General features: G+C 43.6%; 1 protein-coding gene and 1 pseudogene across 3 annotated transcripts; one reads left to right on the plus strand and one right to left on the minus strand.

Annotated features, from left to right (window-relative positions):
- Positions 1-360: 360 nt before the first annotated feature.
- LOC109773302 (receptor-like protein EIX2) lies at positions 361-9,387 on the minus strand. Of its 3 annotated transcripts, XM_045229574.1 has the most exons (7): positions 9,170-9,387; positions 7,798-7,881; positions 7,651-7,725; positions 7,167-7,580; positions 5,482-6,722; positions 5,339-5,412; positions 361-5,262 (listed from the first exon to the last, which is right to left on the minus strand). In XM_045229574.1, exon 7 carries the CDS (start codon positions 3,506-3,508, stop codon positions 602-604), a length of 2,907 nt encoding a protein of 968 aa, XP_045085509.1. In that variant the 5' UTR covers positions 3,509-5,262; positions 5,339-5,412; positions 5,482-6,722; positions 7,167-7,580; positions 7,651-7,725; positions 7,798-7,881; positions 9,170-9,387; the 3' UTR covers positions 361-601. The 3 variants fall into 3 exon arrangements, with proteins under 3 accessions (XP_045085509.1, XP_045085507.1, XP_045085508.1); XM_045229572.1 differs by having other exon boundaries at positions 5,482-7,580; XM_045229573.2 differs by lacking the exon at positions 9,170-9,387 and adding an exon at positions 8,607-8,828 and having other exon boundaries at positions 5,482-7,580.
- A 1,521-nt stretch (positions 9,388-10,908) lies between these two features.
- Positions 10,909-14,591, plus strand: LOC109773298 (receptor-like protein EIX1; annotated as a pseudogene).
- Positions 14,592-16,095: the final 1,504 nt, after the last annotated feature.

Here is a 16,095-nt window from a genome sequence, read left to right on the forward strand (position 1 = left end):
TGTTAGAGTTATAATATAGGTCATGTACCCCTTTGTATTTATCCCGTTGTATAAGGGGTTTCCTGCATATGTTCCACACCTGTACATGTATATATATCGGCCTATGGCCTCATGGGAATACAAGTTGCTTATTCCTAACAATGTCATCCACATTCTTGTCATCACCGGTTTCACCCTCCTTATCTTTGCCATTTGAGTTTTGCCCGAGGTATCTATTTATCATGGAATTATTATAAAAAGAAAAGCACCAACAACAGAAAGCACATAGAAAACACATCATATATACAAACCTCAGTTGATGGCATGCACCTAGAATTCATACATGTGCATGATTAGTTTCAGTACAATATACTAGGAACATCGATTGATACATTCATGATAAATCTCCAGAGTATTAAATTACATTTCAACAGCAAACCAAAGAACCAATGCTGGTTCTAGTACAATACGAAAACAGCATACAAACCTTGAATACATAACCTGAATAGTTCTAGTACAATACACTTGAACATCGATTGATACAATCATGATATATCCCAAAAACATTTATTGAATTACATGAGAGCAAACCAAGAACCAGCTGGTAATCTCATCTCAGCTCCTACCCATTATTTTTACCTCTCAAGGAAGTCCAGGTAACAGCCACTTGCACATAAACCCAATCATACAAGCTGTCGCAGAGTGAGTACCAAGCAGCTCTCCATCTCCTCTTGAACAAGAAGGTGCAGAAGACCACCCAGAGACCCATCACAAATCCAGAGCCCAAGGCGAGGAAAAACGAAACCACGTCGTCAATTGCAACTCCATGATATTCTCCTGGAATTTGCTCAGGCTTTGACGAACAATTCTGTGAGAGAGGAGGACCGCAGAGGCCAGGGTTGCCAATATATATAGATGTGGGGTCCTCAAGTGTTTGCAGTTGATTTCCAGCTGGTATCTTTCCTTTCAGATTGTTGTAGGACAGGTTCAGGCGACTCAATGACGTGAGAGCCGATAAGCTTGAAGGGATTTCACCAGACAAATCGTTGTGTGATAGGTCGAGCGACTCCACTTGCATTAAGGCACCAACATTCTCAGGGATTTTTCCATTGAAGCTATTCCATGATAAGTTCAGGTTCTTCAATTCTATAAGAGTGCTGATTTCTTCAGGAATCTCTCCGGTAAGACTATTACAAGATAAATCAAGATTCACCATATATATGATTTCTCCTGTGTATAATCGCTCTTGACCTTTCATGAGTACTGTCAAATTCTCAGTATAGTCAACTAGTTTATTTTCACCAAGCTGGAAAAAAGTATTCAAGGCATACCGAAGATTATCAGAGTTGCCTCTTGCTTGTCTCATGCCTGTGCAATTACCAATTGATCTCGGTATGCTCCCTGATATATTGTTGTACGCAAGGTCCAAGTATTGTAGATTAACAAGCTTCGTAAGCTTGACAGGAATGTGACCATAAAACATATTGGACCTGAGTCGTAAGAATGACAAAGACAGTAGCTTCTCCCCAATCCATGCTGGTAAAGCCCCAGAGAATTGATTAAGTCCGAGATCAAGAAAGATGAGTTGTGGGCATTTCTGCAGAAGTGAAGGAAATTCACCCGAGAGGCTGTTGTTTCTGAAACTTAGATTAATGATACTCAGGCTTGTCATGTCTGTGCCGGATTCATTGACTACACAATCAGTTATTGACCCATTGAGATTATTTCCTGACAGATCTAACAGCTGCAATGATCGCAACTTGCACAAAGAAGATGGAATGCCGCCAGAGATCATGTTGTCGTATAGAACAAGTGTTTCAAGCCATGGCGCTCCAAAGTCTGATGGCAGTGGTCCAACTATATTGTTCCGACTGAGATCCAGTCCGATTAGATTGAGTGGAAGCTTAGGTATTGGACCACCAAGCTGGTTAGAACTGAAATCCATTTCTTGCGCATGCATAAATTCCATTGTTGATGGGAGGACTCCTTTAATCTGATTATCTCGAAGATTGAGAAACCCAGCTGAGGAAGCTGCAAACCAAAGCCAATCCGGTACCATGTCATTGATGCTTGTGTTCGATATATCAAGAGCCCTTACTTGTTTTTGCCATCGCAGCCACACTGGAAATTTAGGCCCTAGCTGGCAGGACCGAAGGTAAATTTCTCTTAGACTAAAAGGAGGAACCCAAGTTGGACTAACTGTGATGGCTATGGAGTTATCTGACAAATCCAATGTGTATAACTTCTCTAGACGTGAAAAATGCCCCTCATGCATGACCCCATCCAGGTTGTTGGAGCTAAGGTCCAACATTGCTAGATTTGTGAGCTCCCCTAACCACACTGGCACATGACCACCGAGTCTGTTATTACGGAGCTGTAGATGGCTGAGGTTGATTATGGAATCTACTGGTGTAGTTGGCAGGCTTCCAGTCAGACTGCAGTTTGATGCATCTAACCATTGTAGTTTATTCTGTGAACAACTGGGCAACCGATTGAATAATTCTTGTATACTCCCATTGATATTGTTGAATGGAAATCCTAATAACTCCAAATTACATAGGTTCTTCATACTGGAAGGTATCATACCCACAAAGTTATTATTTGATAAACCAAGCTCCACAATGGAGGTCATATTACCTATCTCATCCGGAAACAGGCCATAGAAATCATTGGCCGAGATATTTAGATGCTTGAGGCTACTTACATCCCAAAACCAGTTGGGCCTGCTACTCTTATGGAAGTTGTTTTCTGAAAGGTCGAGTGTTTCAAGAGATGTCAGGTTTGAGAGCAAAAGAGAATCAGGGCTACTTCCAAGCTCGCAAAAGGGGAGACGAAGAACTTTCAGAGTTGGAAGCATGTTCACCACCGGAACCCAGTGAACAATTGTACTGAGGTTCACGTAGGTCATATCCAGTTGCTCAAGGGAGGTTAACCGTGATAGCCACGTGATATCCTTGGAGTACGTGCAAAAAGGACAGATGTATGAGTTATCAAGATTTAAGTACTGTAAGTTGGAGAGATTACCCAGCTGCGGTGGTATCTTTCCAATGAACAGTAAGCTTGATAGGTCGAGATATCTCAGCTGATGGAGAGAACCGATGAACTCTGGTATCTGTATCTTGTCAAACCCGTTGCAGTGGAGGTCGAGATATCGTAGATGCTGTAAACCAAGCAACGAGGAGCTTATGTTGCCTGCTAGCATCTGCCGACCCTCATCACAGCCTCCGTAGTGATCAGGGCCTCCGAGATCGAGCTTGACAACATGGCCGGTTCTATTGCTGCAGTAGACGCCCTTCCATCGGCAGCAGTCGTCACCCTTCCATGACGAAAGGATGTTGCCAGGATCTGATAGACCTGCCCTGAAGGCAAGAAGGGCAGATCTCTCACCAGCAATACAACTGGTGATTGTACCGTTTGGATGCAGGGCAGATGTGTCCTCTGTGGTACTCTTGGCTTGAGTAAGCAAGAGCAAGGCTATGGCTACCTGGATGCAGGCTAGTTGGAGCGTGTCCATGTCTGCTTTTGCCATGAGTATGTGTTCTTCTTGGTGTAGGATACCCCATGGTATACATACATGATATAAAGTCGCTGGTTGCTGTTTAATTAAAGCATCTGGAGAGTGAAGTTGACCAATAAGGGGTTGCAGGCTTGATCGATGCTCATGGAGTTTCCCTCTTGTCCGTTTTGGGATTTGAGGTAGCAGTGCACACCAATCAGGGCCTGCAGGCTTGGGATTTGATTAAAGCAACTGGAGAGTGAAGTTGCATATAATTAATCAGAGCAGTTTGTTCGTAATGAAGAAAAATATGCACAATGTTTTGGTTAGTAGCAATCCTGATTGTAAATATTCTAGGAATTATATAATGTGTATGTACAACTGATGGATTCCATTGGTCACTAACAAGTTAGCTCTGGTGTCGATGTTTGTGTTAGCTCTGGTGGCACACCAACAAGGACTCTGGGGCCTGGAATTCAAAGCCACTGGTCAGCAATGTGAAGCTGGGTGCAGCTACGGGTGCCTGACTTCTACCATAATATTTGGGATGTGAATGATGAATCCCACTACTAAGGTCCAAATAAAGTTTGGCCAGAAAGAAGTTCCAACCTTGGGGGCTTGGGGTGAATGGCGAAGCCAATCCCATCCATATGTGTGAGTAAATGATGAATCCCCATCCATCCGTGTAATGTTTATGTAACTTGTCACCGAAAGAAAAGTTTGCATTAGTTGTGAACTGAGAGAAAAAACGATGGGTGTGCGCTGCCTGGAGAACTAACCTGTGTGCTGCTCTGCTCCTCCTCTGTTTTCTCTTATGGTCATTTGCTCGAGCAGTTTGCGTGCGTGCGCATGTGCGTCCACCGGAAACACGGCGAGAGAGTGAGGCTCCTGCTTGCCAACAAAGGAATGGTGGAGGACGGAGAGGACCTTGTCACCTCGAGGACGATGGCGCTGGTGACGAGGTCGGAAGACGCCGTCGGGAGGGGCGCGCATATCCTGTACTCCCAAGCATGCAGTACTCCAGCTGCACCAACCACATCACAGCCGTTGGATGGAACATGTAGGTACAGGATGAAGTGTGGATGCCCCATCCGCGAAATTTGCAGAAAACCCCCTATATAAGTACAGAATAATTTTAACAGTCCCATATCTAGCTCTAATAAAGATGTGCTGCCAGGTTTGGAACAGAAAAAAAAAAAGACGGATCATGTATTTGTTTCATGCTGACACATTCAACTGATCCAATACACATATATACGGCAACAGCTCTATGGCACAAATATGGATTTTCCAAGATGACATACAAAATAGACATGCTCCGTAGGAAGTGCTCAACAGAAACATTCAACAAGTTGATTTACGAAGGCAAAGGTAATTAAAAGAAAATAAATGATTAGTAAGTCCATGAATCAAGATTTGAGCTCATAAAAATCAGCACCAAAATTGCAAAGGCGGCAATCAAATTAGAAGGTAACACGTCAACAACCATCTCGAGATAGCTCATAGTATGACAGTAATATGATTTGCCAATGGTACGCATGACAATACGCATAAATCTACCATAAAGCACACAACCAGAGTTGCAACCGAAATTTATTATTACAATCCAAGGTACACCACATTAGGAGGTGTACATATATTGCACCAGCAGACTCAACTAGCTGTACATATATTGCACCAGCAGATTCAACTAGCCATAGCAGAAGTGTGTAGCAGATCCATATAGCCGTTTTCATCCATTATTTAGCGCAAAGGAAAGGATGTCCGCTACCAAGGGTTAGGATATGCTACAAAATAAGAAACAAGTCAAAGATATGCAAACATACTCAACATGTTTTAATCGATGAGGACAAATATAAATACCGTTTGAGCTGTCATGTCCGACTTGGTAACTAGAACAATGTACTGATGGTGAACCTTGCCAGACACTACTTGCTCTACAAACAAGGAAAGTGTATTATGGAAAGCTGACAAAAGACATACTATTAAAATTATGGTTCATTTACCTTTTTCCTTTTGCTAATGGCCTCCTCTGAACCCTCTTCAATCTCTTACCACTACCTTTCGTGTTTGCAACATCAGGAGGATGAATTTTGATGATGCTTGGGAATGTCGTTCCAATAAAGGATTCAAACTCTTGAACTTTACTTTGCTCGTCAAATGGCCCCGTATGCCTCAAGTGTGCAAGAGCATCAGTAATAACTTTGTGGAAGTATTTCATTTTGTCCTCACAATGTTTAGCTTCATGCAATGCCGAGCTGAACTGAGAGCATGTTTCTGAGTACAATTTCTTCATGGTAGGTGAAAGGGATGTAGATGACCCTTCCAGCTCATTTCCATTTGCATCATAGGAAAGATGTCGTGCAGCCATTTTAGTCCATCTATGCAGCACATATTGGCTTGGTATTTCATTACACCCATCATTCTTTAAGACAACAATGATGTGAGAGCAAAGGATGCCTAGTGACTCGAACATTCGACAAGTACATTGTGCAACTTTCGTATTAGTGTTGTAACAGACCACTCTTATCCTGCCACTAAGATCGGCAATGCTCGTGGTTCGGATATCACCAACCTGCTCAATAGTTTTTACATGGCGATGGTCCCTAGCAGCCACCACCTCACGTTGGAAAGCAACGAAAATGTTGTGGGTATACACTTCTCTGGCATGAGCCTCAATTCCCCAACAAGTCTGAAGTATTGGCAAGGTATGAAGGGTAGAATTATCCTCCTGCAACTCCTTTTGTCGTTGCTCTTCTAAAGTGGTTTCAAATCTTACCCAAAACTCAATCAAGGCAAGTTTCCGGTTAGTGAAGTGACGGAAAAATGCATTCTCACTCTCAGATCTTGATGTTGTGCGCAATATTCCGCCAAGGGAGAACTCCATAAAGTATGCTGGAATCCATCATTGGCGTAAATCATACTTTTCTTTCAACCATTCATTATCCTCTAAGCCAAACTCAGAAATTATTGAAGACCACCGTGATTCGAACTCATCTGGAGTCTCTGATCCCCACACACGCGCCATGAACTTTGGTTTAAAATCTTCATTATTTCTCAAGATGGGTCCAACTTTTTCAGGGAGTTTCATCAGAATATGCCACATACAAAGTCGATGCTTTGTGGTCGGAAATATAGATTCTATTCCTCTTCTCATGCTTTGGTCCTCATCGGTTATGATTAGCTTTGGTGCAACCCCACACATTGCTTTCAAGAAAGTCTGAAATAACCATTTGAATGATGCAATCTTCTCATTTGACAAAAATGCAGCACCAAATGTAACACAAGATTTGTGATGGTTAACTCCAGTAAAAGGCGCAAATACCAAGTCATACTTGTTGAATCGATATGTAGAGTCGAATGACCCAACATCACCAAACAATGAATAGTTCTTTCTACATATACTATCTGCCTAGAAAATATTGGTCAACTTATTGTTCTCATCTACCTGGTAATCAAAGTAGAACGCCGGATTGGCCTTCTTTTTATTTTCCATTATATCTACTATAAGTTGTCCATCTGCTCCCTTAATCGCTGCTTTGAAATCACGTTGACAGTTTTGTAAGTCACGTTTTGTGCAACCAATGTTTCCTTGCCCACCCTTCTCTATGCTAAGCAAGCGAAAAGTTTTTGATGTGCCAAGCAATGCCTTACTGCATGTAAATAGCTTGTTTCTCAAATCAGTAGTTACCTCTCCATTTGACCTGATGAGATGCCTCTTATTTGGTGAGACAAGTTGGTGTGTATGTGATTCAACAAACTGGACGACCTCATACTTGTTGTCAATTTGCCTCTTCAATCCCATCATAGCCTCACAACCGCATCTGCTTATCTTGATATTTCTTTTAGCCTTTTTTCTTTGCATTTCTTGAGTAACTTGACCTATATCCACCGACTTTTCCTTCCTCCAACCTTGTCTTGCACACACAAACTTCTTCCAAACTATTACACCACCCTCTCCTTTATGTTGTGTCCAAATGCGCACAGAGAAGCCAACCTCGTGAGCATACATTCTATAGAATGCCAAACCTGCCTCCCAGCTATCAAATTGCATTCCAATTGAGGGTTGCAGGCTATCATCACGCTCAGGCTCGTAAGTTGACCCCTGTGTAAGTATAATATCATGGATTAGCTGCAGAACAGAAATCCATGACATTACTAGGTAATAAACTTACACCCACGGGAAGGCTGCTGGCTCTCTTTGATGTGTTGTAACGATCTTCAACATGTATGTTATGTCCAGTTTGGACCTAGCAAGGTTGTTAGAACATTAGTGAAATGACATCCACATATACAAATGGGGAATATAACAAAAAAAATACCATGGAGAAGTTGTTCGCATCATCAAGTCCCATCACTGTAGTTGATCCGGCACTCGGAGCAATACTTGACATTGACTCCATTCCCTACTCGGAGCAAAAAAAATTTTATTAGATATCAAAGCAACTACGAGTTAGCTTGTCATGAGAGCTGCAGCACATTGTAGTCTAAAAAACAACAATTCCATGGTAAAGTGATGAAGAGAGAAAATATCTGAATGCACTGGCACATATATGTACTAAGGAAAAAGAGTGCTGTAAAGATGGTGCTAACCAAAAACGTTCTGAGTACAACAACAAAAGCATGGCATCTTGCCATTATCATGGACACATAGCATTGCATGAATGTAATACAGTACAGCACCTTTTTTCTAAATAAGAATGAGGAAGGATAAAGAGCTAAGACAGTTAATTCAGTAACCAAAACAACTATTGTTTAGTTCAATGGAATACTGAACAAATAGATAGTGAACCCTCGGAAATTAGTGTAGTCGCAAACATTGTACAGGCAGATGAATGAATCTTGGTCTTGCCAACAAGCACTTCACCTCCGGGTCCTTGAACAGGTAGGTGAAATTAGTCTGTACTCATGTACACTGACGGAGCTACGGCAAGGCTAAATTGGTCGTAAGCTCGCCCAGGATTAGAGAAAAAAGCATATATTTATATGAAAGCCTAGCCTTGCATAGCACGCGGCAAGCCCGATATAGACCAATAATGGAGATAGAGTGCAAGCACGCAGCACCACAACATAGCACTCGTTCCTCGGAAAGAAAAAGCACGTAGATGTGGAGCTCTGTTTCTTCCCCCACCTCAAAGCGCAGCAATCAGCATAAATCAGCTGTTGGCTAACACGGCGCTGGCCGCCAGCTATCAGGGCACCACACACAGCCGTGCCTCCCACGGTCAGACGCCCGGACGGCCCACCAGCCACCGGCACATAGCTCCGCATCAGCTAGCCGGCGAGGTGGCGACGCAGCTCTCTAGCTCCAGTTCTCTGAATTCATCAGAATCACTCGATGCTAGGTTACCAGATCTGAATACTTGCAAGCTGCACATGTGACTGAACTGAAGAAATTGAAATCATTTATGCTCTCCGGCCCGCACAACTATCTTAACGTAGCTCTGCTCATGTACAGTATCAGGTAATGGGTTGCTGAAATTGTACTATACCTAATTGCCCAAATATCTAGTCCAAGTAATATATAGCACATTTTTTCAGTGATTAATTTCCTGAGCCTGATACAATACAGAGATATCGCCACATTTTTTCCAAGCTAGAATTATCTACATCTCAGAAAATCAACTTAATGGGAACAATGGATTACAACCAAACGCACAAAATAACACTAGGTTGTAAGATCCAACAACATACCTGAAGATCTGAGTTCTATTCTCCGGCGTCAATGGATGGCGGAGCTAGGCGCCGGATCAGGAAGGGAAGGGGAGAGGGCGAGGTGGAGTTGGCGGGGCGGGGATGGGGAGACATCTCCGCAGAACGACGAAGCACAGTGCGTCAGCGCGGCGGCGCCCTCGTTCGCCCAGGTCCGCCGCCGGAGACCCAAGAACTCTGTTCGTGTTCTTTCTGTTCCGATTTGGGGACAGTCACACGCCTGGGAGGTAGGTGACGGAAAAATTATGTACGCATTTGGGGGTTGTTTGCAAATTTCCACGGGTGGAACGCTTGGATTGGATCCTATGCCTACATTATGCATCTAACGGTTGTGGTTTGCATGGTGCAGCCGGAGCACACAATCAATGGGAGTACAGAATATTTTCCCGTCGGGAAGGCTGGCGGCGACCCGCTGGACGAACTCCCTCGCGCTCGACGCCGACCCGCTCCAGCGCCGCCATCCTCCTCCGCCGCACCCATACCGGGCTGCGGGCTTGACCGCCGCCTTGGGTCCTCCGCCCCCACTACCCGCTGGCGCCGGTCGTCGGCGATGTAGGAGTGGGCAGAGCCGGCGACCCAGTGACTCTTACAAGTGACCCACCGAAGGAAATCAAGATTTTTTTAATAATCCCTCTACTCCATATTAGACTGAGAGCCTGTTTGAATTGTGATTATCTTTGCCACATAATTTTACCACACTTGCCTAACTTGAGTTGCGTAAATTCTTAGCCACACTTTTGCTTGTCTAAGAAAATTTTACCACACTTTTTATGTCTTTGACATGTGAGGCTTATTGCTCATAAAATTTTGTTGGCCTTAGCATATATTATTAGATTTATCGTAAGATGTATTTTCATATTTTATATATTTGACATTGTATATATAAATAGTTTTCTCTATATTCTTGATCAAAGTTTCTAAAGTGCACTACATTATGGAACGGAGGGAGTATTTTCTAAGGACATACTGAACATTATTTTCACATATAAATTATAGTACTATTCTTAGACTATTTACATTTGGGATTACAAGTAACTAAAACATTATGCTTATATTTTCATTCCCAACATATTCATGGTCCAGAACTCCAGCTACTTCAGATATTTCTTCACATTGAGGATTACTAACCAAAGCGTCATACATAGTGATATTGATAGGAAAAGAGACGAGGGAAGGGGGTTGTGGGTGAAAATACACCCAGCATGAATCTTGCAACATTCTTGGACCATCGAGTACGTCAAAAATAGGTGTAGAAGAACGGCATTCAGCTTCTGGTTGCTGTCAATCCTTGGCTCCACTCCACTCTCATGTGGTTGTAATTAAATTCCAAGCTTCAGGAAGACCTGGTCGGCCTGCTACCTCTGGTCCCCAGCCGTATAACAGAGGGAACCCCATGAACAAGGCAGAGCAGAATAGCGATCAGTGACCTTCCCATGCAAATGACTGGTGTTAACGTTTACACGTAGCACAGGTCATGTTCCTGTGTACAAACGACAATCAGTCACAAGAAATTTCGCCTCAGATGTCACTGTAAGCAGTTAACCATCATAGAAAATTCAACAGTTAGGACACCAATAATTGTTCTCTTTTTTTCTGGTCGAGGTGGCACCAGGAGTTGGAATTACATATATATCACACATACATGGGGTGTCCTGCACCAAGAAAAACATATATCCAACCCTCAGAAGGAAGAAGATCATACATCCAAGGCAAAAGCACCCATGGACATGCTTCAGCTCTCCTGCATCCAAATAGCCATAGCCTTGCTCTTGTTCACTCAAGCCAAGAGCACCACACAGGACACATCTGCCCTGCATCCAGACGATGCGATCCCCAGCTGTGTTGCTATTGAGAGGTCTGCCCTTCTCTCCTTCAGGGCAGGTCTATCAGATCCTGGCAACCTCCTTTCGTCATGGAAGGGTGACGACTGCTGCCAATGGAAGGGCGTCTACTGCAGCAACAGGACCGCCCATGTTGTCAGGCTGGATCTCCAAGGCACTTACTGTGCAACTGAGGATTGGAGTACGCCGGTGCTAGGAGGCAACATAAGCTCCTCGTTGCTTGGTTTAAAACATCTACAGTATCTCGATCTCAGCTGCAACAGATTCGACAAGATACAGATACCAGACTTCATCGGTTCTCTCCATAAGTTGAAATATCTCGACCTATCAGACTCAATGTTCATTGGAAGGATACCACCACAGCTTGGTAACCTCTCCAACTTACAATACTTATATCTTGTGTCCTCAACCTGGAATGTTGGTTATTCTTCTTTCTATAATGGCACATACTCCACGGATATCACGTGGTTGTCAGGGTTAACTATCCTTGAGCACCTGGATATGACCTTTGTGAACCTCAGTACAATTGTTCACTGGCTTCCGGTGGTGAACATGCTTCCAACTCTGAAAGTTCTTCATCTTTCCGATTGCCAGCTTAGAAATAGCCCTGATTCTCTTCCAGTCTCAAACCTGACTTCTCTTGAAACACTAGACTTTTCAGGCAACCACCTTCATAAACGTAGCGCGCCCAACTGGTTTTGGGATTTAACTGGCCTCAAGAATCTACACATGTCGAGCAGTGGTTTCTATGGCCCTTTTCCGGACGAGATAGGTAATATGACCTCGATTGTGGAGCTTCATTTATCATATAATAACCTAGTGGGCATGATACCATCCAACTTACAGAACCTATGTAATTTGGAGAGATTAGATTTTTCTATGAACAACATCAACGGGAGTATAGCAGAGTTATTCCATCGATTACCCAGCTGTTCACAGAATAAACTAAAAGAGTTGTCTCTATCAGTCAGCAATCTGACTGGAAGCCTGCCGACTACACTAGTAGAGCCCTTGAGAAACCTGAGCTGGCTGGATCTTTATGGGAACAAACTCACTGGTCATGTCCCGGTGTGGATAGGAGAGCTCACACAGCTAACTGTGTTGGACCTTAGTTCTAACAACCTGGACGGGGTTATGCATGAAGGCCATTTATCACGTCTAGCTATGTTGGAGGAATTGACATTATCAGACAACTCCATAGCCATCACTGTGAGCCCAACTTGGGTTCCTCCTTTCAGTCTAGGAATAATTGAACTTCGGTCCTGTCAGCTAGGGGCAAAATTCCCCATGTGGCTTAAATGGCAAACACACGTAATGAGTCTTGATATATCAAACACAAGCATAAACGATATAATACCGGATTGGTTTTGGACAGCAGCTTCCTCAGTAGCGTTTCTGAATATCCGAAATAATCAGATTACAGGATTCCTACCATCAACAATGGAATTTATGAGAGCAGAAGTCATGGATTTCAGTTCTAACCAGCTTGGTGGTCCAATACCTAAGCTTCCTATCACTCTAATCGACCTGGATCTCAGTCGGAACAATCTAGTTGGGCCACTACCATTAGACTTTGGAGCACCAGGGCTTGAAAAACTTTTTCTATATAACAACATGATCTCTGGGGCCATTCCATCTTCTTTGTGCAAGTTGCGATCATTGCGGTCAGTAGATCTATCAAGAAATAACCTCAATGGATCAATTGCTGATTGCCCAGTCAATGAGTCCAGCTCAAACATGACAGATCTGAGCATTGTTAATCTAAGCTTCAGAAACAACAACCTCTCTGGTGAATTTCCTTCACTTCTCCAGAAATGTCCACGACTCATCTTTCTTGATCTCGGACATAATCAATTCTCTGGGGCTTTACCAGCATGGATTGGGGAGAAGCTATCATCTTTGTCATTCTTACGACTGAGATCCAATATGTTTTATGGTCACATTCCAGACGAGCTTACGGAGCTTGTTAATCTTCAATACTTGGACCTTGGCTACAACAATATTTCAGGGAGCATACCGAGATCTATTATCAATTGCACAGGCATGACACAAACAAGAGACAATGATGATCTTCGGGATGCATTCACTTCTGGAGTATATTCTGCTGGCAGTGACCTAGTTGACTATACTGAGAATTTCACAGTACTCACGAAAGGTCAAGAGAGATTATATACAGGAGAAATCATATATATGGTGAATCTTGATTTATTAATCTTATGGGAGAGATCCCTGAAGAAATCAGCGCTCTTGTAGCATTGAAGAGCCTGAACTTATCATGGAACAACTTCAATGGAAATATCCCTGAGAATATTGGCGCCTTAATGCAGGTGGAGTCACTTGACCTATCACACAATGATTTGTACGGTGAAATCCCTTCAAGCTTATCGGCTCTCACATCATTGAGTCGCCTGAACCTGTCCTACGACAATCTGAGGGGAAAAATACCGACTGGAAATCAACTGCAAACACTCGAAGACCCGGCCTATATTTATATTGGCAACCCCGGCCTCTGTGGTCCTCCTCTCTCTGTAAATTGTTCGTCACAGCCCGAGCCAATTCCAGGAGAAAACCACGGAGATGCAAGCGACGACTTGGTTTCGCTTTTCCTAGCCATGGGCTCTGGATATGTGATGGGTCTCTGGTTGGTCTTCTGTACCTTCTTATTCAAGAGGAGATGGAGAGTTTCATGGTACTTGCTCTGTGACAGCCTGTATGATTGGGTTTATGTGCATGTGGCTATTACCTGGAGTTCCTTGAGAGGTAAAATCAATGGCTAGAAGCTGAGATGAGATGACCATCACTGGTTCTTGGTTTGCTCTCATGTAATTCAATAAATGCTTTTGAGATTTATCATGAATGTATCAATCGATGTTCAGGTATTATATTGTACTAGAACTAGTCAGGATATGTATTCAAGGTGCATACCATGGACTGAGATTGGTTGCTGTTTTCCATATTGTACTAGAACCAGCACTGGTGGTCCTTGGTTTGCTCTAGATATGTAATATGATATAATCTGGAGATTTATCATGAATGTATCAATTGATATTCCAGTGTATCGTACTGGAACAAGTCACGCACATGCATGTATTCTGGGTGCATTGTATTGGAACTAAACATGCACATGTATGAATTCTAGGGGCATGCCATTGACTGACGTTTGTATATAATTATATATGATGTGTTTTCTATGTGCTTTCTGTTGTTGGTCCTTTTTCTTTTTATAATAGTTTATGGTTCTTTTCAATGTGCTTTACCCCATGGTAAATATTAATACCTCGGGCAAAACTCAAATGGCAAAGATAAGGAGGATGAAACTGGTGATGGCAAGGATGATGATAACATGGCAGGTGATGGAGCTGATTCTGATTTTGTTCTGGCCTGCAAGATGTTCAATTCTGCAAGAGCAATAGTTGAGAAGAACCCAGACAACACAATGGAGGGAAAATCGAAGTCTTTGCTCTAGCTGAGGTCTCCATGTAATAGGTGGTCTCTGTTTTGTTTGTTTTGTCCTGCATGTAACCATTGGACTTGGATGGTTTTTACAGATGACATAGACTGCTCGATTGATTACTGCTCCAAAGGTTCAGCTCTCTTGGATTATTCGATTGAGCCTGACCATTGTCGATTTGTCGAACTGTGTCCTCCCTGTGGTAATGACTGTCAGTTGTCTGCCTCTGCTTTATAGTAGTATAACAAAGCAAATATTTGCAACCCAAGCGCTGTTATGTATCCTTTTCTTAGCGCAGGTTCCTTCACTTGCACAAGTGCACATGTTATTGCATACGTACATGGAAAATGTGAGTTCAGATAATGCTTGTATCTTGTATATATTGGCTTTGTTAATTTGTTTATTAATTCAGTCCCATAAATAGTTCCTCTAATTCAGTCCTAGAAACGAGTTGGAGGAAACAATTCACTCTCTATTAATCATCAAGTGTTACATACATGGTTTATATACACCGGGCGCTGCCCGAGTCATGAGGGCACGCAGGCCCTTGATCCTATATACATGGGTATGCATAACAGCACGTTACAACACAACTCAACACCCCCCCTCAGCCGGAACTCCATTGGCATGGATGTTGAGGCTGGATCGGAACTCGTGTAACACCGGAGATGGCAAGCCTTTTGTGAACAAATCAGCAAACTGTGAGCTCGAAGGGACGTGCAAGACATGGACGTCGCCGAAGGCAACGCGATCACGCACAAAATGAAGATCTATCTCGATGTGTTTGGTGCGTTGATGTTGAACCGGGTTGCACGCGAGGTAGGAGGCGCTGATATTGTCACAGTAGGCACGCTGTGGTGGACACTTGAGTTCGTGAAGGAGTTGGCGTAACCAGCAGGACTCGGCAACGCAGTTAGCAACACCACGATACTCGGCCTCCGCACTAGAACGGGACACGGTGGCCTGGCGTTTGGATGACCAAGATATGAGATTGGAACCAAGGAAGACACAAAAACCCGACATGGATTTCCTCGTGTCAAGGCAACCGGCCCAGTCCGCATCCGTGTATGCGATGAGTTCCTTGGAAGATGACTTGTAGAATTGTAAGCCATAGTGGGAGGTGCCTTGGAGGTAACGAAGAATGCGCTTGACAAGCTGCATATGAGTGTCGCGTGGCTCATGCATGAAAAGGCACACCTGTTGGACGACATAAGATATGTCCGGCCGGGTCAAGGTGAGATATTGAAGCGCGCCTGCAAGACTGCGGTAATATGTGGGGTTGGAGAGAAGCTGGCCATGGGAGAGGGACAGCTTGGAGCTCGTGTCTATGGGGGTAGAGACGGGCTTACAATGTAGCATGTTGGCACGCTCAAGAACCTCCAAGGTGTACTGTTGTTGACTGAGGAAGAGCCCCGAGGAGGTTGGAGTGACGTTGATGCCGAGGAAATGGTGGAGGGGCCCCATATCGGTCATGGAAAACTCAGACTTGAGAGCCGAGATAATGTGGTGTAGGGTTTGAGGAGAGCTAGCTGTGAGAATGATATCATCTACGTACACAAGCAAGTATGCGATGGAGGTGCCGTGATGAAGAATGAACAAGGAAGTGTCACTCTTGG

The sequence above is a fragment of the Aegilops tauschii genome, chromosome 6 (assembly GCF_002575655.3).
Source record: "Aegilops tauschii subsp. strangulata cultivar AL8/78 chromosome 6, Aet v6.0, whole genome shotgun sequence".
Taxonomy (NCBI): Eukaryota; Viridiplantae; Streptophyta; class Magnoliopsida; order Poales; family Poaceae; genus Aegilops; species Aegilops tauschii.